At 43.4% G+C, this 20,907-nt stretch overlaps 1 protein-coding gene across 1 annotated transcript; it reads left to right on the forward strand.

Moving 5' to 3' along the window:
- The first annotated feature begins 663 nt into the window (after positions 1-663).
- On the forward strand, positions 664-20,330 carry LOC311257060 (neuronal acetylcholine receptor subunit alpha-3-like). The gene is made up of 7 exons (XM_084352506.1): positions 664-878; positions 15,031-15,170; positions 15,268-15,312; positions 15,392-15,501; positions 15,732-15,939; positions 16,040-17,074; positions 19,240-20,330. The coding sequence occupies exons 1-7, from the start codon at positions 821-823 to the stop codon at positions 19,363-19,365; spliced, it is 1,722 nt and encodes a 573-aa protein (XP_084208632.1). The 5' UTR covers positions 664-820; the 3' UTR covers positions 19,366-20,330.
- The last annotated feature ends 577 nt before the right edge of the window (positions 20,331-20,907 follow it).

Raw genomic sequence — 20,907 nt, forward strand, 5'->3', positions numbered from 1 at the left:
AAAGATGACACAGTAGTCACTTTGGACGCCACAGTGTAGCTCCACGTCGTGCTGCTTTCCATTATTTGAGTCGGGCAGAGTCTGCAGCCTGTGAGACTCTGTTATAGAGCAGCTAATGCTTTAAGCTTCCTGGGCATTGTTAGGCGTACAAAATCAATTAAGTGACTAAATAGGCCATTTATAGCTCAGCAGTGAAAAAATGTGAAAGTGTGTGTGTGTGTGCATGTGTCCTGTATATTTTTATTAGATAGACGTGAGGATAAATCTTTGGGTTAGAGATATTTTAGTGAAACCTTTTGAGAAATGCTGCCAAATTGACATAAATCTACATTATTCATACTGTGTCCGGACAAGTACTGTAGTAAAACCCCCTGTTTCAAGAAAAGAGCGTGTGAATCTTGAAGGAAATAGTCTCCAAAGCTGAACATGAGATGTTAAAATAGACATTTCTGCAGTGGGACCTCTGGCAGTCCTGCAGCCATATTTGAAAAAACCCATTTCATTATTCCAAACTTATTACCTGTGAGTCACTGTGAGTCAGGTCGCTAGGTTTGGCCCTTGGGTGAGAGGGTGAGTGGGTGGGGGTGTGGGACGCAGGGACGCAGGGACGGACGGAGGGAGGGGGAAGGCGGGACGAGCAGAAGTTGTTCATGTCGGCAGAGCGCACCGCGAGTCCAACCTCTCCACGCTCGGGAGCGCAGAGGAAAATGTTGCTCTGATCTCAAGGCTTCACAGACGACTGCAGCGGCTTCCTGGCGAGACTTTTATCGTCACAGTAATCTTTCATCCGCAGAAAGCGTCTTCAAGCGCCGATGTATCGATGAATTTCTCCGGGAAACTGACTAACGTCCTCCTGCTGGTGCTCCTCGCAGCGCAAGGTAAGACTCAGCGATCCCACAGCGCGCCGTGAATACTCGCTACTTCAGGATCACCTCATTTGTAGTGGTTTGTGAGAGTGATCGTTACATTACTTTTAAGTTACAGTCGCCATCACCGCCCGCAGTTGCCTCTCCCGTGCGCTTTTGGATAAAAGAAATCAGTGAAAACCATCCGGAGAGTAAAAAGCAGTCGATATGATCCACTCAGACAAACTTAACTTCTGTTCTAGCCCAGCCGGGTACAAACGAAACTGAGGGTGATGATTGACAAACGTAACGACAGTTCTTGAATTATTCTGTCATTGAAAGTGCAGGAGCGCGCAACTCCCAGCAGATCCAGAGCTGATCCATGAATGCGAGATGCCGTGCGTCCTGCTCACTGCTCCATCACGGACGCATGCACTGCCCTTACACCTCGCCTTTTCCTCTCTGACTGCTTGTGCGCATTGTGAATTATAGCATCCCACATTCTCTAGAAACTTGCAGAGTCGCTGTTTTGTTGGACCATAATGACGCACGGATGGATTATTCTGAGCCGAGGATGTGTGATCGTGACATGGCGCATCATAGCTGATACCTTTAGCCCCTGGAGCCGATGTGAAGCAGCCATCCGTGCACAGAACGAGCCAACACATGGATGACATACGTTTCTCCAGCAGCAGCAGCAGCAGCTCAGTGGTTGTCAATGCTGATTTCCTCCCTATGTGGAGAGCTGTGGGTTCCCTCCTCCCACAGAGGTCAGAGGTCAGGGTTAGCACAGGACAGATGTTCTGGGATTCTCGCTGAAGGGCCGATAAAAGATTTAAGGGCAAGTTATGAGGACGACTCCCTCATGGCTTCATTTGATGTCTGTGACGTTAAATCACAGCTGGAGCACTCTGTCAGGTTGTCTGTATTTTCTTTTCTCTTGTTCCCTGACACATATTTTCTATTTTATTCCATCTGTAGTTGATGTGAAGCTGCCAGTCTCCTGCGTGCTTTAAATCAGCACATTTTGAAGTAGGGACCTTGAGTGGCTCCCAGGAGACCCGGAGCTGAACAAAGAAAAAAAAGATAAATGCCTGAAAGAAAAACTTTGTGCTGCGTTCACATGTAACTGAATGGTTATTTTAATCCTGAATTTCTGCTACACAGACGCCGGTTTCCTGGGAGAGCGTCTATGCCGCTGGGAGCAGCGAGCATAATGGGTATCTATCCGTGTGGAGGATAGAATAACTTGCTTTAAAGTGGTAATATGTTTTTTGGCAGCATCTTTGCTCTAAGTGCTCACTGCTGTTTTTGCGCTTTAACACCTGTCAGTCAGACAGTGTTGGATGTACTGGGAAATCTTCTGTGGCTTTTTTTTTTGGTTGTGTTGTTGCTGGAATTTGAGCCCCTCAAAGGAAGAAGGGAGAAGCAGTGAAGTTAAACAAACGGGTTTAAACTTTTGAGTTTGGCTGGCAGTTTGTAATGCCTTCATTTCTTTTACCCCTATAAACCAGGGTTAAAAAATAATAGCATCTAGCCCATCAATAATTTCTGCTTTCTTGACAGTTTAATCTAGTTTGATCAAGAAAATAATCTTTGTTTTGGTGATTTACAATCCATAGTTTGTAGGAATTTAAAAAAGCATCCCTGGTTTGCTGCTGGCCTGTCCTACTTTTAATATTCATATCAAAGTCAATGCAATTAATACATTTAACATTTAACACTTTAAAAGGTGCACAGTGTAGTTTGGTGGAAGAGAAAGATCTTCATTGACTGGTTTTCTTTATGCCTAAACAAACTAAATAAACAAACTGACCTTAAAGGACAACACAATTTCACACTGTTTTACTTTGTTTATATGTGGCGGACCCTGCCACCATTCCAGCTTCAAACTTTGTTCTGGGGACCTTATTTTCCTCTGAGAACAGCTTGTTTGTTCAGTTGTGGAGTGTCAGTTTGATATATTAAAATTCTGGGTTTGAATTTCTTCTCCAAAACTACACAGTGCTCCTTTAAAGGGGCTCTGTGTAACAATTTAAAACAATTTACATGTATTAATCACTTTTCTATCGGTTGTACGTGAGCAGATTGTAATGTGAAGTGAAACATGAGACCTTTCTGTCTCTCTCTGTTGCTTCTACAAGCCTGTGGATGATTTGTTTAAGTTATTTAATGCTGATGGACGTTCTCGAGTGAGTCAACATCTCAGTGCCTCTCTACACTTCCAAACAGAGAGCAACAGTAGCTAATGTAAATCTAAGAAATGGAGTCCACTAACATAAACTAACAACCAGCCTCCAGCACAGCACAGAAGTTCTACATAGTCACTTTAAATGTAACAAAAAAAAAAGCTGAAACTCGCCAAAATGTTTGCATTCCAGTTAAGTCAAAAGCTGAGAACGTAGATAGCCTCCTAAGCACGTTAGCATTAGCAATGGTAATTAGCAAAGCATTATCAAATTACTGCCACGTATAATAGGTCTATAGTGTTTATAGTGTATAGTGTGTAAATGTTACTAAATTAATATTTTTGTCATGAGCAGGATGGTAAAATGAGGTGGTAGATTGTATTACCATCCAACGTTAAAATATTTTACCTTTCCGTCGTCACCTACTAAATTTACAACCAGATGTTCTGGAGCTTCTTCGCAGATTAAAACCTGATCTGGACAATGAGAAGCTATTACCCAAATGATTATTTGAGGGGGTTCTGTCGAACTTTTGTGTTGTTAGTTTATGTTCGCTGACTCCTCTCTGAGACGAGGCACTTGAGAACGTGCATAAAGTCACATCTTTGGACTCTCGTGGAAAATCCGACCCGAGTCCTTCACCAAGAAACTCACATTTCCATTCCAGCATCAAACATCCTCATGAAACCATCCACAGGATTGTATCTAGGCAACCGAGGGAGACGGATAAGCTCTTGTTTTTCATGTTACATCCACTCATATGTTCAATAAAAAAATGATTAATACACGGCAATTGCTACAAATTGTTAGTTAGAACCCCTTTAATATAAACAGACATGCAATATGTTGTGTGTCACACAAGCGTCCAGAAGTCTGTGAGGTGCAGCTAAGCATGTTTCAGTGGTTGCACTGGTGCGCCTAAAATTTAGCAGGTCCGATTACAAAAAAAAAATCCTATAAAAATATTTTTGAGGTTAGTTTTCGTGTTGCCTGTGCTGTGATTTGAATAAAAAAAACGTATTTATCTGCCTCTTTATTCCTGTTTGCAATAAATTACATACATTAATTTAAAATGTATTTTTAGGTGCACCTAGCAACCAGTGTAAAAAGTTGGTCAGAAGACCTAAATGGCAGCTGTTACTCACACTAAAAGTCTTCTGTGGTCTATCTCATGCAAACCAGACACAGTGTGCTTTGAACAGACTGTTAGAGGAGTAATTACTCGCTGACATTTTATATGAACATTTGGTGATTCTTTGTCAATTTTAGCGCCTCGAGTGCAGCAGTGAATTTGTCCCAGATGTGGTACCCAGGGTCCCCCTGTGGGAGCAGCACTAAGTGCCTTCGTACTGTCACGCTCCAGTCGTCATGTAAAAGACACTGGCTTAACACATCCTGTAACCTGATGCAGACTCAGAGACGAGGGGAAGGGACGTGTCTGCGTACGACACGTGGGATGGGCTCGCTCGCTCTCTCTGTCACTCTCTTCGACGGGAGAGATTTGCTACAGCTGACTGCTTTGTCGCTTTGCCCTTGAACTGGACGGATTTCAAAAGGAACGAGGAAACGGCGCCGTGAAGGGATGACAGTGTCAATCCTCTCACGGCAGAACTGATTCTGCTCGAGTAGGAGGGGATCTACTCCTGGGTACTTTGTGTTGGTTAACTTTGCTTAAAAAAAAAACTAAAAGGATTTTGCCCTCACCTTCCTCTTTTCCCCACTCTTTCCTCCACCCTGGCTCCCTTCTTCCCACAATCCCTCATTGGCTGTGTGGGCTTTTATGTGATGCTGTGCAGGGGCTGTTTATGCAGATAAGTGCCTGGAAAACACACAGTGACACACACGCACACACACTCCCAGTGGGGGTCTGATTAGTGGGCTGCATAAGGTATTGTCTCCTGCCATCCAGGATCAGGTGATTTGTCCCCATAACAGAGGAAATGCTGATCCTGCAGTCCATGGGATTGGGGGTATTTTAGTCGAAAATAGCATCTGGTTGGAGAAGGTAGGAGGTCTGTACAGCATGGGGGTGTTAGCTGGAGTTACGACATTAGAAATATAGTCCCAGCTATTTTTCAGGTTGGCGATTGAGTGACTAAAATGAGCGCGTGCAACCCCCTGGCAGCATCTCGCCTGGCAGAAATAGCTGAGATGTCCAGCCATGCCTGCATTATACTGATCCGATCCGCATTATGTTTCACGCTTCACCTTTCATCTCACTTTGCTGTGCTTTTTAATGGGCTGCAGCGGCGTGTTGACGGCGTAGAAGGGGATCTGCCTTTTCAAACAAGCGGAAAGTTCAAGCTGCTAATTATTTAAACAGAAAAATACTAAATGTTTTAAATCGATGGCAGCGTGGCCAGAAAAAAGGGCAACGATCAACCGTTCTTTCTTCCACCAGCGTTTGAAATGCTTCATATTAAGCTTCTGTAGCTTTTATCTAAGTCTTCTTGTATGGAGTTGTCTGCATCATCAAGCGTATTTGCTCCTCTGCCAGACTTAAAACGCTCTTCTGAGCTCCAAACTGCACAACAGCTCTCTGGTTTCTCTCCCAGAAGCAGTGTAGTTGCAGTCAGTATGTGTGTGTGTGTGCTTCTGTGCGTGTGGCTTAAGGACTGTGTGGTGGCTTCAGGATCCTCTTAATGCGATTGTCGTGTGATTATTGCAACCGAACCCCCCGTCCTCCCCCCCGTCCCTCGCACACATACGGTATCACCACCACAGGCAGAGGCAGAGGCAGAGGCCTTATTCAACACACACACACACACCCCTACACCCCCCATGGATTGGCTTAGACCGTCATTCTCCCCTCCAACCAACCACCATACACGCACACTTTCGCTGTCTCTTTCACACACATGCACAGACATCCTCCTCCAGACAGCCCTGCTGCCTCACTCCTCTGGGACATCCTGGTGTTCAGTGCTGGCGATGAACTGAGTCACGCTTTAGGATGGAGGGGGAGAGGGTGTGAAGTAGAAAGCTAGAGAAGTCGGCTCAGATGGAGGAGAGGAACATTAGAGCATGTTGCCTCTACTTTTCTCACACGTCTACATTTTTTTTTTTATTGACTGACCTCAGTTTTACCTTTGATTTGGGGATTTTCTTTTAACATCTGTTTGCTCACTCGCCCAATTTGCGTCTGTCAAAGCTGATGCAGGCTTATCGGCAATGTTCGTCACGCTGACTGGCTGTAAACTCTGATGGTTAACAGACATCTCAAACCTTGTGTTTCAGGTATTGTTGTCTTTCCATTTGATCCCACCGTGTTAACAAATACACTGGACGATTTACAAGGAAAGATGCAACGATGCTCGATAAATGTAGAGCACCTACTTCGATCTTTACAACAAAAAGATTACTTCCTTTATTGTTAAACTTAGATGTACCATGTGCTCGGTTTGTCTATATTGGAAAGAAAAACAAGTTAGCACGATGGATGAAAGTTGTTGCTGGGGGTTGCTAAAAGTGACACTCGTCATCCGGACTGTGTGGAAAGTGTTGTATTAATTTCCAGTTCCAAAAATAATCGACCATCACCAAAGACTCATCGTTTGTACAGTCACATCTTAGGTAGCTAACTGGCGAGCTAACGTGTAACAGTCAGCACCATTGTCTGTAGTCTGTAATAAACACGTAAAGTACTTAATTAATCCCAAGAAGGGGTGAAGGGGACGTACCTGGAAATGCAGGAGCAGTGTTGACTGATAATCTTGTCATCATCAGCCTCTACGAAAAGTGTGTGTGGTACAAAGTATGAATGGCTTCTCTCGTTTTCCGTCAGACGGGAATGACTTGGCCCTCAATGCTGTTTTCTTGAAACTTAACATCGTGGATATCCTTCCATCGCATACCGTAGTCCTTGCTGTCCACTTCTTGAAGCTGTAATGCATGGACTCCCAGAAAGTATCTATTAAACACCGCTGCAGCTGGCTTAACGGGACCGGCGTCACCATGTTTCTTACTGTCAAGCTTGTCCGACCTAGCGACAGTAACCAAGGGGTGGGACTTCAGTCTGTACAACCACGTCCAGTCGGCAAGCGACCTCATATCAGGCGGTGATTTCGCTGTTTTCAAGGTGCGTTTAGAGTTTGACACCTGCTTTTTTGGGCTGCTGCTGCTGTACAGCGCAGACACTTTGAGTTTATAACTGTAGCGTTCATCGTCCATCTACATGAAGACGTATGAAATGTTCCTCCTGTTTTAATGTCATAGCTTCCTGCTCATAAACAGTGAGGCGCATATGAAGCCCTCCATCGATCCATCCAGCCATTTTCCATTCACTCACCCAGGTCTGGGTTGTGGAAAACAACATCCTTTCTTTAAGAATTTCCTTCCTCTTGATGGTTTCTGAAAATTTCTCCGGTCATTGTGGGAAACGTGATCCATTCGGCATGCCCTGGGTCAGAGTGTTGTGAAGCTGCTGGTGCCTCAGTTTTTCCACTCTGCCTTGAACAATAACTACAGCTATCAAGTCAAAGGCACCTGAATAGAACAGAGCCATTGTTAATGTTATTTGTAACACCTGTCAGCATGTTTGCTATAATTAGTGTTGAGGAAAGACTTGAAATGAGGGGAAAAGACATACAAGAGTTGCTCTGGACACAAAAGCACCAAGGTTTACAGAAACTTTACTCCACTCGAGGCCGTCTGAAGCCTCACTGCAGGAGAGATAAGCGCACGTTAGTACTGATTACTCAATTACCTGCAGCTGTGACTGCAGCGCCGAAAACCACCACAACCTCCCACTCCACACAGACACAGTTCCCCTTCTTCTGAGTGTCAGTGCAGCAGTATGCTGTTACTGTTTTAGCTCCTGCTGCAGTGGGCACCTGTCGCAATCTGAAGCTGCTTTTATGACTAAACACATAAATAAATCCTCAGTTCATCATCAGCCGCATGAAAACACGTAGTTGAATCTGTCATTCAGCTCTTCACTAGGCCGATTGAGTTTTATCTCCTTTCAAAGCACTAAGCTGGCGTGCTCATCCGTCTCTCTACCTGTTTGCTCGGTGCGCTGCCTGACTGTTTACCTGCTCACCTCATTCATCACCGCTGTGGATAAATTCACTGAATGAGTTCAAATGACATAAACTGTCTGGATTTTTTGATGTTGTTCTGTGGCATTACTTTTGTAGGGGAAATTTCACAGGGACTTGTTGATGACTGTTCACTGTGATCTTGAATTAGGGTGGATGAATGTCTCTCTGCTGTCTGTGACACACAGCAACATCACAGTGAATGTGGGGGGAAGCATTACACAATCATTTTTTCCTTATTTCTGGATAGTCACTGTATCAGGCAGTTGTAAAGTTGTATATTTTTGCTGAGACGAGGGATATGTGAGACTCTGGCTGCAGCTGAATTTGTCTTTTTTGCGATGATGCTTGTTAGGAAGGTTGCTGACTGAAATGACGAGGCAGCTACGATAAGATCAGGTCGAATTCTCTGAATGCTAAGGAAGCCTGATTCGCTTCTTATCTCCTTAAGCATAGGATACACTGGACTAGGACTGCATGGTATTAGAAAAACTGACATTGCTATATTTTGGTTTTCTACAGCATATAATGCAATATGAATAACTAAAGGATTTTTTTACGGACAACTTGGGTGTCTGTTTTTTTTCCCAGAGGCAGGAAGGTAAACAATAAAAAGTGAGCTTTATTAGAATAAAGCTGGAATCCAAGCAGAAAAAAAATCAAACAAAAAGGCAGGAAAAGAAAGTAAAAAGGGGAAAGAAATCAGGAACAGATGCTGGAGATGCAGGCTGACATGGGGGAAAACAGATGAACCAACAAGGAGTGAGGGGAAAACACAGGCTTAAATACACAGGGAGTGATTACTTAATGAGACACAGGTGTACACAGAAAAAGGGCAGGAAAACAAGGAGGGGAAGTGGAAAGTGAAACATGATACATGAGGATATACTTTCAACTACAAAAGGGAATCACAAAAAAGCTTATTTTGCCTTACTTGACATTACACGTCCTCGATGTGACAGAGGAAAGCTAATAATGCCGGCCTGTCGGATTCTCTGAGCACTGCGGTTGTCTTTTCATACTTTTGAATTCACCTTCACATCTTCCTCATCCAGTTTTCCATCAAGGTCAAGGAAAAGACACAGGACTTTTTTTTTTTTCTGTTCGACCGTAGCCTGCAAGTTGTCAGGTTTGATATATTTCATAAGCAGTATTTCTAATGTGTAAACAAGACACTTTTTCATGTATGCATGTATCTGTGCCCATCTCAAGTAGGGCTGATGTGCAGCCGCCGTTCCACATCAGTGTTTATGGTAAACACATCATTGAATCGGGCTACTTACACATGATGTTGCCCCAGAAGAAGATCCTTACATTTGGAGAAATGCCATCTTTTTTTCCATATCTCATAACATATGCAGAGAATCTGTCCTCAAACCTCCCACATCCTCTCAGATGAAAGCATGGAGGCAAGGAGCTATTGAATTTCATGCATCAGTGATAAAAATCATATGCTGCTCAGAGTGAGTCATATCAAAGGTGAGTGGACATACAGTACATAAATAGGAACATGTGATTACACACAGGAGCACACACGGTTACATGTATGTACAGTACACAGGCGAGCCCTCATACATGAAGTCACACAGGTTAACGCACGGCCCATATGTTTAATGAGTGGGTCGCAGCACATGCAGTAATCACTGCTGCTCCTCTTGTGCGTCATTCAACGTGTCACACTCAGGCCATCAAAAACCCTGGAGAGCAGCGACACGCTATCTAGCTTTTCTCTGCCTGCTCCTGCTGTCACTTCTCTCCTCCTATCTCCTCTCACTCTCTCTTTGTATCTCTTCCCCATGCACTCACTCACACACACACACACTGTCAGCAGTGTATTATTGGAGGGTAATTAGTTCCTTCAGTGTCCACCACTCGCTCCCAGGCTCATCCTGTTAAGCACATGCCTGATCAAAGAGCCTCCCACAGGCCGCGGGTCTATCCGCAGCTTTAGGCTCCTGTAGCCGCCGGAGACGGAGGCAGACTCGCTGTTTGGTTTGTTAATTCTAAATCAATGTAGCTATTTAAGGGTGAAATGCATGACTGCTTGACTTGGCCTCATCCCCGCCAGAACAAAGCATCGTCACTTTGTCACAGCGTCACAAAGACGGGAAGAAAAAAGCACATGTCTGAAAGAATTAAACACGACTGTCAAGTCGATTTCACATGATTTTCATCATCAGAGCCAAAGACAGTTCTGTCTTCAATGATTAACAACTTTCCTCTGAAGCTTGAGGCAAGTGAACTGAAACTGAAACATTTGGTTGGTACTCCGCTCCAGCAGCGTCTCCATGGATGGTCAGTTCACTACTCTGGTCCAACTACCGGATGGATTGTTATGAAAATTATGAGAATTTCATGGTTCCCTGAGGATATATCCTAATGATGTTGGTGGTCCCTCTTCTCCATTAAAGATAGATGAATAGATTGCCATGGCATTTGTTGCAGACATTTATCTCACCCTCAGGATTAATCATGGTAACCTTAGTGCTCCCTTAATTTTTCATCCTTCACCATCAGCAGGTTTAATGTGTCCAGTATTTTGGCTTAAGACCGCAAAACTAAAGACATCCACATCAGCCTTGTCTGTGTTTAAGTGCTTATTAGTAAATTTGAGCATGCTCATCTGCTAAACTAAGAAGTTGACCAAAGTTGATGTGAGGGGGTTTTAAGGGAAAGATACAAAAGTTTAAAATGTATTTACATTTTTTTTAATGCATGCAATTTAAAAGACTTCCAAAAATATTAAAATCCCAGCATCCCTTAAAACCTGCAGTCCAGTGTGTCACTTTACTTCTGCCCTTTGACATTAACATTATACCTCATTGTGGCATGTTAGCATGCTGAAGTCAGCATTTAGCACCAAAGCATCACTGTGCCGACGTAGTTTATTTAGAGTTGCTCCAGGACTGTCATTGCGCCTAACTAATCATGATTTGTGATGTTACAGCTTCGCAACTCAAACGCAAAAATATTCACATGGGATAAACAAGTCTATTTTAACCAAAACCAGGATCTTTTCCTAAATCTAACCAAGTAGTTTTGTTGTCTAAACCTACTCCCAACTAACTCCAACAAAAAACTGAAGAAATCAGAATCAAACAGTCTCTGGATTTAAACTTTAACTCAATCACTGTGAGAGGGACTATAGATATATTTGCTTAATCATCATTACTCATCACTAACTGCCTGTGACGTTCACCAGGGTATCTTTTCCGAAACATTGGTGCTTGTCCAAGTGTCCTGGAAGATTTTACTGTCCTGAACAAATGGGAGAAAACCCATCAAATAATCTCAGTTTATTGAGCTTGAAACCAGTTCACGTGACTTCAGACTGCAACTCTGACTCAGTGTCGTCGTTGTCATTAGACCTTAAAAACCTGTTACAGTTGCTTGTTTAACTGATCTCTGTGGGTCATATCAGATTAAAGCAACAATGACACAAATGTGACGACTGTCTGTATAGACTAGTGTATAGCCAACATATTCATAAAAAGGCCACAAATCCATCTTCTATATTTGATCAATCAACCGTCTTTCTCCAGAATAACCTTATTTTCACCTCTAATACATTATTTTTTACCTGACCACCTTTTTATGACCAAACAGATTTAAATGTTGGACTTCAACAGATTTTCCCAGTGGAAAAATAATAATCATTGGATAACAGAAATCCTCATTAACACCCATAAATGTTCTCTTTTCAACACAAAGTAAGTCCTCACATTAAATACTGTGGCGAGCGGTTAAAGCAGCGTGCAGAGTCATCTGAGGTGAAAGGTCAAAGGTTATAATTAACTTCCTTTACATTAAGGCTACTTAAGATCTTCAGGCAGAACAAAGAAGGGAATTAGGGGAGAGACCGTGCCAACAGGAGAAAAAAAAATACTGGCATGAATTATTTTTTTAAATCACAGTGAACAAAACGTCCAATTAATTGACTGATTATAATTGCCCTGGTTTCCCTCGGCCCAATTAGAGGCTTAAACAAGGTTCTGGCAGTGAAGCGAATCAGGGAGCAGCGGGCAGTTTTCAAGTCAGGTACCAAGAGCTGAAATTACCCAAGCGTCTCAGGAGGGACGCCTTTTCATTAAGCTTTAACACTGAACTTGTCTCTGCCAGCGACCTCAGAAAACTTCTTGAGAGTTTTGAAGCCACTGTGGTATAATAATATAGTATAATTCTTATCCCCAGAGCGTTGGAACTGGATCTGACAGGTTTTTTAATATTTTTTTAGTTAGTTAACTTCTTAGAACAAGTCTGCCTGTTGAAACGAGACTAACAATGCCACTAAAGTGAGATAAAAGCTGCAGAAAATGTTCAGGGAGTAAAAATGAAGGGGTTCTGATTTTCATTCACATCAGAGGACTTGAATACTTTGTGCCTCCACTCGTCTGCTCCCCTGATCTTGAAAATTCATCATCAAGCTCCTTTTGCTGCCTTCATGTTTTTATTTTGACCTTTATGTGGAGCAAAATATGGTCTGGGCTCATACTATGTGTGTGTGGTCATTGTTTTTTGTGCACCAGATGTTGTGATTATGTAAGTGTTGTGTGTTTTAGCTCGGTAATCTGAGTCCACCCCTAAAGCCTTTTTTCTCCCCTGTGAGAGGAAATTAAAATATGTTGTTAAAACCTGTGAAATGTATGAGTGTGGTCCCTATTATCATTGTGAGACTAGACTTATTATTTTCCTGGCAAGTCTGATTTTGTCAACATGAGTCAATGAACAGTATGAAGTCTCCCAAAATGAGAAACCAGACAGCGTGTAATCTGAGACGTCTGCAAGATATTCATCTGTATCTACTCCCAGTGGCAATAAAGAGATAACCTGCTTTATGACTTTACTGTATGGACAGTGAATATGAGACATTTCATTAAACGTACAGGCTCTAAAAAAAAGATGTTTTATGAAAGTACCATCCCCACTGAAAGACATTTTCAAGGTACTGTAAGTGAATGTGATGTGGATGACATGTACATTAGTAATACTATCAGAAATAAAAAGATAAAGTTTTGACCCTCGGATAAGAATTATGGTTGAATCTGCTGCTGGTCAACAACTATTTAACCATTCTTCCACTCCAGCCCTGTTGGCTTACATGAATATCTTGCAATAAATTATAAAAGTTAATATTTCTAAACCATATTTTCATCAGTTTAACACATGCTCCAGTAAATACCTTTTTTTTTTTCGGGTAAAAACTCTCTTCTTGCATACAAAGCTAACCTGTACCTAACCCTACACAGTATTTCACTTATTGTTCCTCTTGTACGAGCTGCACTATTAAGCCACGACATGCAAATTATCATGACATGATGTCTTTGTTGATAATAAAGCATAAATTGACAGAATAATATTCAATTATTTAGTTTTCTCACTCTGTCCAGTGCTGCAGCTCTGAATTCCCGCTCTGTCTGAAACGCTCTGTTTTAGCGCCTGTCTCTTTAAGACCCCCCTCCTTAATACCCAGTCTCCTCTGATTGGTCAGCCCACACACGCCTGACCCTGCACCGCTAACAACAACATAGCAGCTGTGCTTAATTAATTCTCACGTGCTTAAACTAGCTGCTATAGACATAAATAATGCGATTGTGTGACATGGTTGCGTAGTGTGATGTCACAAAGTCACGAATCGAAGCTTTAAAGCCTCACAAATGGTTTTCAGGACAGCCGCAGTGAACCAGCTGTACGTGCCTCTGGTTTGTAGAGAGTTAACTGACAGAAAGAACGTGTCCCATTAAAGGACCATGTTTTATTTAGTTGTTGCCAAGGAAACAAACCTTTTCAGTGAATGTGGCTATTTGTGTGTATGTGGGTTGTGCCCTATTTGCCCTTTTGGTGAAGCACGTTCTCCTCCGTCTCCGAACTGGTTCACGCGGCTCGCTAAGTGCAAGTTTGATGTTGTGGGACCGCGTTGGATAATGTGTGCGTCACACTTGTCACATTGAAAGCTGTGACAGGAGAAGCTGGCCTTGGCTTTATATTACATTATATTTTTTCCATTTCTTTTTCTTCATGTGCCTCAATGTTTCAAGGACATACAGCAGGACTGACGACCAATGTTGTCCAATGTTTCGTTACCCAGAAGAAAAGGGTAACGGAGAAAGGAGAAAAAATAAGAAAAAAATGTTTAGTGGACATTAAAAGAAGAGATATTGAGCCATTTCCTTGTTATTCTGCGGTTATGTATCGAGGATTTGGAGCTGATTGATTCCTGAGGTTGTGCTGGTGGTGTGTGAGTGTGTGCTGTCCCAAGTGAGGCCACATTTTCTGCTTGGACAGGCACCGATCTGTGTGCCATCTGAGGCTCCAGTGTTACTAGTGGCAGTTTTCCACAGTATGACCTTCAGTTCAGCCTTACAAAGTCTGCACACACACTTCTTCAGACACACTCTGAACCACACTGGTCTTTTTTTGCTTAAAGCATCTTGTGTTTGGAGACTTCCTGACTTTCCCTCTCGCCTAACAAAGCAGTTAAAGTGCTTCTCAAAACACTTTGATCTCTCACAGCCTTCACTCCATTGAGAGCAAAGAGATACTGATTGAATAGTTCAGGGTCATTTTGTCTAAATCAAACTAAAACACTTGTTTCATCTTTGAAAGATGTTGTGTTGTGTGTTGCTCATACTGCCTGTGGTAGCTCCTGTACTGTACACAGTGAAAGTGAGGAAATGTTTGAGCTGTTCAGTGGACGATGTGGATCCAACGCAACATTTTTAAGGGCTGGTGAAATGATTTGTGGATAATGAGAACACAAAAATCATCTCTGTATCTCTGGATGATTTTCTTTAGCAGACACTGATGTAAAAACATTAGTTTAGCCGTCAATTTATGGCTTAATCTGTGTTGTATAAAGCTGGATTGCCAAAAAACCCAAGGTATTTAGGATTGTCAGGAAATCACCTGTGCATTTCAGTGTTTAACTTTCTTTCTCCCTTATCTTCTTTGTTTCGATAGGCTGTTTTTCATCCAAAGGGGAGGACAGATTATTTCGGAGGTTGTTCAGGAGGTACAACCAGTTCATCCGACCGGTGGAGAATGTGTCCGATCCAGTCACGGTGGAGTTCGAGGTCTCCATATCTCAACTGGTCAAAGTGGTAAGCGAAGAGTGCGAACAGCTGATTGTCTCTAAACAAAGAAATCATATGTTTCTGTTATTCCCGCTGACTAATTCACCTCTGTTTGTCCTTACAGGATGAGGTGAATCAGATCATGGAGACCAATCTGTGGCTGAGACATGTGAGTGATGTTTGTCCTTTATGCGGTGGCGTTAGTGATTACGCTCAGTGCGTTATGATGAGTCTCGTCTGTCTTTTAGGTCTGGAACGACTACAAACTGAAATGGCTCCCTGTCGAGTATGATGGGATTGAGTTCATACGAGTTCCATCCAATAAGATTTGGAGGCCGGACATTGTTTTGTACAACAAGTAAGTTTTAGTGCACGAATACTAAAGAAGAGTCTTGCAAGTAGCAAATATCATTTAGCAGTAGCAACGTGATGAAGTCGTTGTCAGTCTGAATGCATTATGAGTCATCCCTCGAGCTTCTACAAACTACTCTTATTTATTTATGCTCTCCATCTTTTGACCTTTTGAGTTAAATGTTGTAATGGCCTTTAAGTGAAATGACATTTCTCCTTGAAAACGCTCTCTCGCAGCGCTGTAGGTGACTTCCTGGTGGAAGACAAGACCAAGGCTCTGCTGAAGTTTGATGGCACCATCACCTGGGTCCCTCCGGCTATTTTCAAATCCTCCTGCCCCATGGACATCACCTACTTCCCCTTTGACTACCAGAACTGCTCCATGAAGTTTGGCTCCTGGACCTACGACAAAGCCAAGATAGACCTGGTGCTCATTGGATCAAAGGTCAGAGGGGAGCGATCCTGTCTAGCAGCTTTGCATTTTGTTTTTAAAATGTTTCTTCCTTAAAATAACTTCCATTCACTTCACATCTTCTTTTCCGCAGGTGAACCTGAAAGACTTCTGGGAAAGTGGAGAGTGGGAGATCATCGATGCGCCAGGATACAAGCACGACATCAAGTACAACTGCTGCGAGGAGATCTACCCGGACATCACATACTCCTTCTACATCCGCCGCCTGCCTCTCTTCTACACCATCAACCTCATCATCCCCTGCCTCCTCATCTCCTTCCTCACAGTCCTCGTCTTCTACCTCCCGTCTGACTGCGGCGAGAAGGTCACCCTTTGCATCTCCGTCCTCCTCTCCCTCACTGTGTTTCTGCTGGTCATCACGGAGACCATCCCTTCGACGTCGCTCGTCATCCCTCTGATCGGCGAGTACCTCCTCTTCACAATGATTTTTGTCACGCTCAGCATCGTCATCACCGTCTTTGTGCTGAACGTCCACTACCGCACCCCCATGACTCACACTATGCCGGAGTGGGTGAGGGCTGTGTTCCTCGGGGTGCTGCCCAGGGTGATGCTGATGCGGAGGCCTATCGACCAGGGCTCCTCCTCACCTGCCATCACAGGAGGGACGGGTGGAGGTGGAGGAGTGAGCAGCAGAGGAAACAAGAAGAGAAAGAACAGCATAGCAGGAACGAGTAGCTCGGGGAGTGTAAGTGTCGGGGGCATAACTGGGGGTGTAGCGATTCCACCGCTGGATGGGGGTGCAGGAGGAGGAGGAGGCGGAGGGGCCACCTCAGCTGGCGGCTCAATGAACTGTGTGGAGTACGGCGAGATGAACCGTGACATGAAGCGGGATATGAACAGAAGGTGCCCCTACAGAGGCAAGGAGGTGCCGACTCCTGTCCCTCCCCCGATGGTGCCACCACCTCCTCCTCCTCCTCCTCCTCCCCAAGCACCCCAGACCCAGGTGCCCCAGGAGCCGGAGCCGCCCAAGCTGCAGAGGACCCTGAATGCCCCTTCGGCTGTCAACGCTGTCGTTGCGTTCTCCGTGGTGTCGCCAGAGATCAAGCAGGCCATCGAGAGCGTGAAGTACATCGCAGAGAACATGAGGACTCGCAACAAAGCCAAAGAGGTACAAAGACGAGCTGATGGGGGTGGGAAGATCTGCTTTAGTACATTTCTGTGATTGCAAGCTGTCCCAAGAGAACCAGAAGTGTACTGATGGTTTCACATTTATTTAGGGAAGAAACGACATCTTCCTATTTAAGCTTGGATATCTCTTAGCAGAGGGTCTAATATCACTGTATAACCAGGGTTTATTTTCACAATCCCCGAGTGTGCAGCGAGTCTGAAGTCTCCATGAAATGAAACCTTATAATGAGTCTTGCTTTAAGTCAAAATATTTTTATGCATCAGCTGCAGGTGGCATTGTTTGGACAGAGATCTGCCTCACTCTGCACTGTTGGATGAAATAAACACGTGTTCATAGACAAAGTGAGAATGCAATTGAAAACCATAATACTCTTTCTGGGAAAGAAGGATCCCTCGCATCCTTTTAGTTTGTGAGAAAAATAACAATTGCAACTGAATATGAGATGTTTGTGTCAAAGCCAAAACCCATAATGTTTCTTCCTGTAGTTCAGACTCAGTACTCCATAGCGCTAATGCAATCACACTTAATCACATCAGTAAACATTTTTGCAATGAATGAGTCGACCTCACAAAGTGACTTTAGGGTTTGGACATATTTGCTGTAAATTTCCATTCACATGTTTATGGTTTCACCTTTAGTATGAAGTTGAATAATTTCCCGCAGTGAAAGCAGTCCTACTAAAAACATGTACGTAAATGTACAGATGCACACGGACGACCTTCAACTACATTATTCATGAGGACATGTAGCTGTTGTTGCCAGGTTCAGTTTATATAATGACAAAAAATGTTAAAAATGCTCATCAGAATTTCCTAGAGCCAAAAGTGACGTCTTCAAAATAACTTCCTTTGTCCGACAAACAGTCCAAAAACCAGGAATCTTCATAAAGTAGCATAGATGAAAAAGAAAAACAGCAAGTCCTTACATTTAAGAAGCTGGAACCAGCAAATATTTGACATTTTTTGCTTGAAAAATGTCAAAATATTTGGCAATTAGTTTTCTTACGATCGACTGATTAATAAACAGAACAGAACAAAAGGTGTGATGCAGTGCCAGAGAAGGAGTATATGAACCCAGTTACACTTATACATACAGTACAGTACTCTACCTACCAGGACCTAAACACACAAGACCTCCAGGCCATTTCAGAGCAGGAGGGCCATCCAGGAACCTGAATAGCTCCAACACTTACATTATTACACTTTTTCTCAACTGCTAAGGTGGATTTCTTGATGTCGTGCTCCACTTCCCAAAACTCTAAACACAAATGCTTAACTGCACTCATCTTCACAAACCTCAAACATCCATGTCAAAACCAAACGCTCCACTCAAAGCCATATAATCTTGGAGCAAAACCAAACTTTGCCTTCAGACATCACACAAAAGCCACGGAGCTAAAACCAAGCCTTAACCCTCAAAATAAACAGCTGACCTTGAACCAAATTTTTACCCCCCTAAAATAAATAACCACACAACAACAGAGCTCTACTCTATGCGTGTTATCTCAGCAAGGTTTAAGTTTCTACCTTGCTTAGCGAATGGGGTGGAAACCATTTACGCGGGGCTATAAAAGGAGCGTAAAGCTGCTTGTTTGTTGCAGATGGAGGGCTTTGCGTACGCCTGCTGCACACTCTGGATAGCTCTGATATGTTTGTCGCTCCAGCTCCATCTTTTCTTAGCAGCGCTTGGATCTTTCCTTGACGCATGCAGAATGGCCACACTGCCTCCTCTATAGGCACACAATGGCATTACGGTCAGTGCAGCCATGATCCTATTGTCCACACCTGGCTGATCAAGGAATAATACGTATATGCACGCACACACATGCTTTACAGACTACTCCAACAATAGCCACATGCAGGGTCGTAAACACTGGTGGCTCTCTCAGCCTTTCTTACAAAACTCACACACACACACACACACACACACACACACACACACACACACACACACACACCCCTTTCAGCCACACAGCTCCAGTGTTGACACAGAGACATTGAGTGAGTGTTGCCGTTTGAGCAGTTTCTAGAAATTTCACAAATACCATTACGCAAAGGTCGCTGTGAGTATTTTAGTGAGGAAAGAGAGAGAGGACAGTGAATATGAATTTACTGAGTGAATATTGCATGTCCTCCTTTCCTCAGGTGGAGGACGACTGGAAGTACGTGGCCATGGTCATCGACAGGATCTTCCTGTGGGTTTTTGTGACCGTGTGTGTGCTGGGAACACTGGGACTCTTCCTCCAGCCCGTCATCAACTTCTTTAAATGAGACTCCCGTCTTTGTCCCGTCTCCTTTCTCTCTCTTTTTGTCTGCTCTCGTCCGTCTCTGCAACCCGCCTGAATTACTTTGGGAATTATCCCTCCTGCAGCTCTTTCACATCAAACACAGACTGTCTCCTTTCTCCTTTTCTGGCTTTCTGTCTCCTCTCTCTGTTTCATGCTTCTTCTCTGGGACTCCATCACTTCCAGCCCTCTGCTGCCTCTTTCCTCACACGACTTACCCTGATTTCCCCCATTTCTCATTCGCCTTGCTCTGTCAATTTGCACGCGATCCAGTCTCCTCCTCCCTGTTAATGTGTTTTCTGACATGATCATCACATCTGCTTTCCATTCCTTCCTTTTCTCCTCTCCCTGTGCCATGTTTTGACCTGCCACTGCCTCCTGTACAGCTTATTCTGAGTGTTTTACTGAAAATGTCCACTCAGTCATTGTTATGGTATGGTCTTATACAATGTTTAACATGATCAGGTAATGATTTAAGTAATTATCGCTATCATTACTGTAGAAGAACCCTCTTGAAATACAAATCACTGAGAAAGAAGAACCTGAATACCTTTGTGTGTTTTGCAGTCGCACGTTGTCATGTGAACCGGTGCAATAAAGACCAAACACTTTTGAGAAATGTGGTACAGTATGCCATCTAAAATTAAGAAAACAAGTTAAACACTTCAGTATTTCCAGACAGCTGGTAATGATATTAATGATGTTGTAATGTAAAGGTCTTTTCCTGTTGTCGACCTTTGTTTTTTTTCTTCTGTACAGACGTCTGTAAAATACAAGTGACTCATGCATGGCTGCTGAGACGGACACTGGCTCCACACACGATGTGATTCCCACATTGTTCACATTAAACATAATCATGCATCGCACAGGAACTCACAACATCACTGCAGACTTACTGTATAATGTATAGAAACACCTCGAATTGCACAATGTAGATTAAACTTGTAAAAAGACTTGAAAAGGCCAAACTGTCTCAATTTATTTCTATTAAGTTTTCAAGACGCTTGCAACCTCTCCCTGATGTACCCTGAGCCTTGCTGAGATTGGGCCTAGCACCCATAAAAGGGTTCAGAGGGTGCAGAAGCGGATGTAGATTATGGATTAAATTTCATACTTGTGTCTGTCTCGCATTGCCAAATCCACAGCTGTGTCAGTGCTGGAGAAAGGTCTGGCTGCACCAATTATCATTCTGCTACAGGGAAAACAAACTCTCTGGCTTGTGTTCATTTCTTTTAACCAAACACAATCGTCTTGGGCGGGGCTAAACCCAGGCTTATACGAACAGCCTACATCAGTTTCCCTGCTCCAACATACCTGATTCAAATGATCAGCTTGTCATCAAGCTCTGCTGAAGCCTGATAGTTGACGAGATAACATGCAGGACACTGGCCTACAGTGACTCTGGTGAGTCAGACTTCACTTGTGTTACTAAGATAGGGCAGAACTTGGGCAGATTAATCATTTTAATGCAAACAAATGGGAAACAAGAGGCTTACAGGATGTTGAGAAGAAATAAAAGTTCAATAAT

This window comes from Pagrus pagrus (assembly GCF_965226575.1).
Source record: "Pagrus pagrus genome assembly, chromosome: 5".
NCBI classification, from domain to species: Eukaryota; Metazoa; Chordata; class Actinopteri; order Spariformes; family Sparidae; genus Pagrus; species Pagrus pagrus.

Excerpts from the sequence above, each read along its gene's own strand:
- LOC311257060 (XM_084352506.1), top strand. The coding sequence starts at position 821 with ATGAATTTCTCCGGGAAACTGACTAACGTCCTCCTGCTGGTGCTCCTC. Across the intron at positions 15,313-15,391 it reads CCAATCTGTGGCTGAGACAT|GTCTGGAACGACTACAAACT; the intron begins GTGAGTGATGTT and ends TCTGTCTTTTAG. Across the intron at positions 15,940-16,039 it reads TGGTGCTCATTGGATCAAAG|GTGAACCTGAAAGACTTCTG; the intron begins GTCAGAGGGGAG and ends TCTTTTCCGCAG.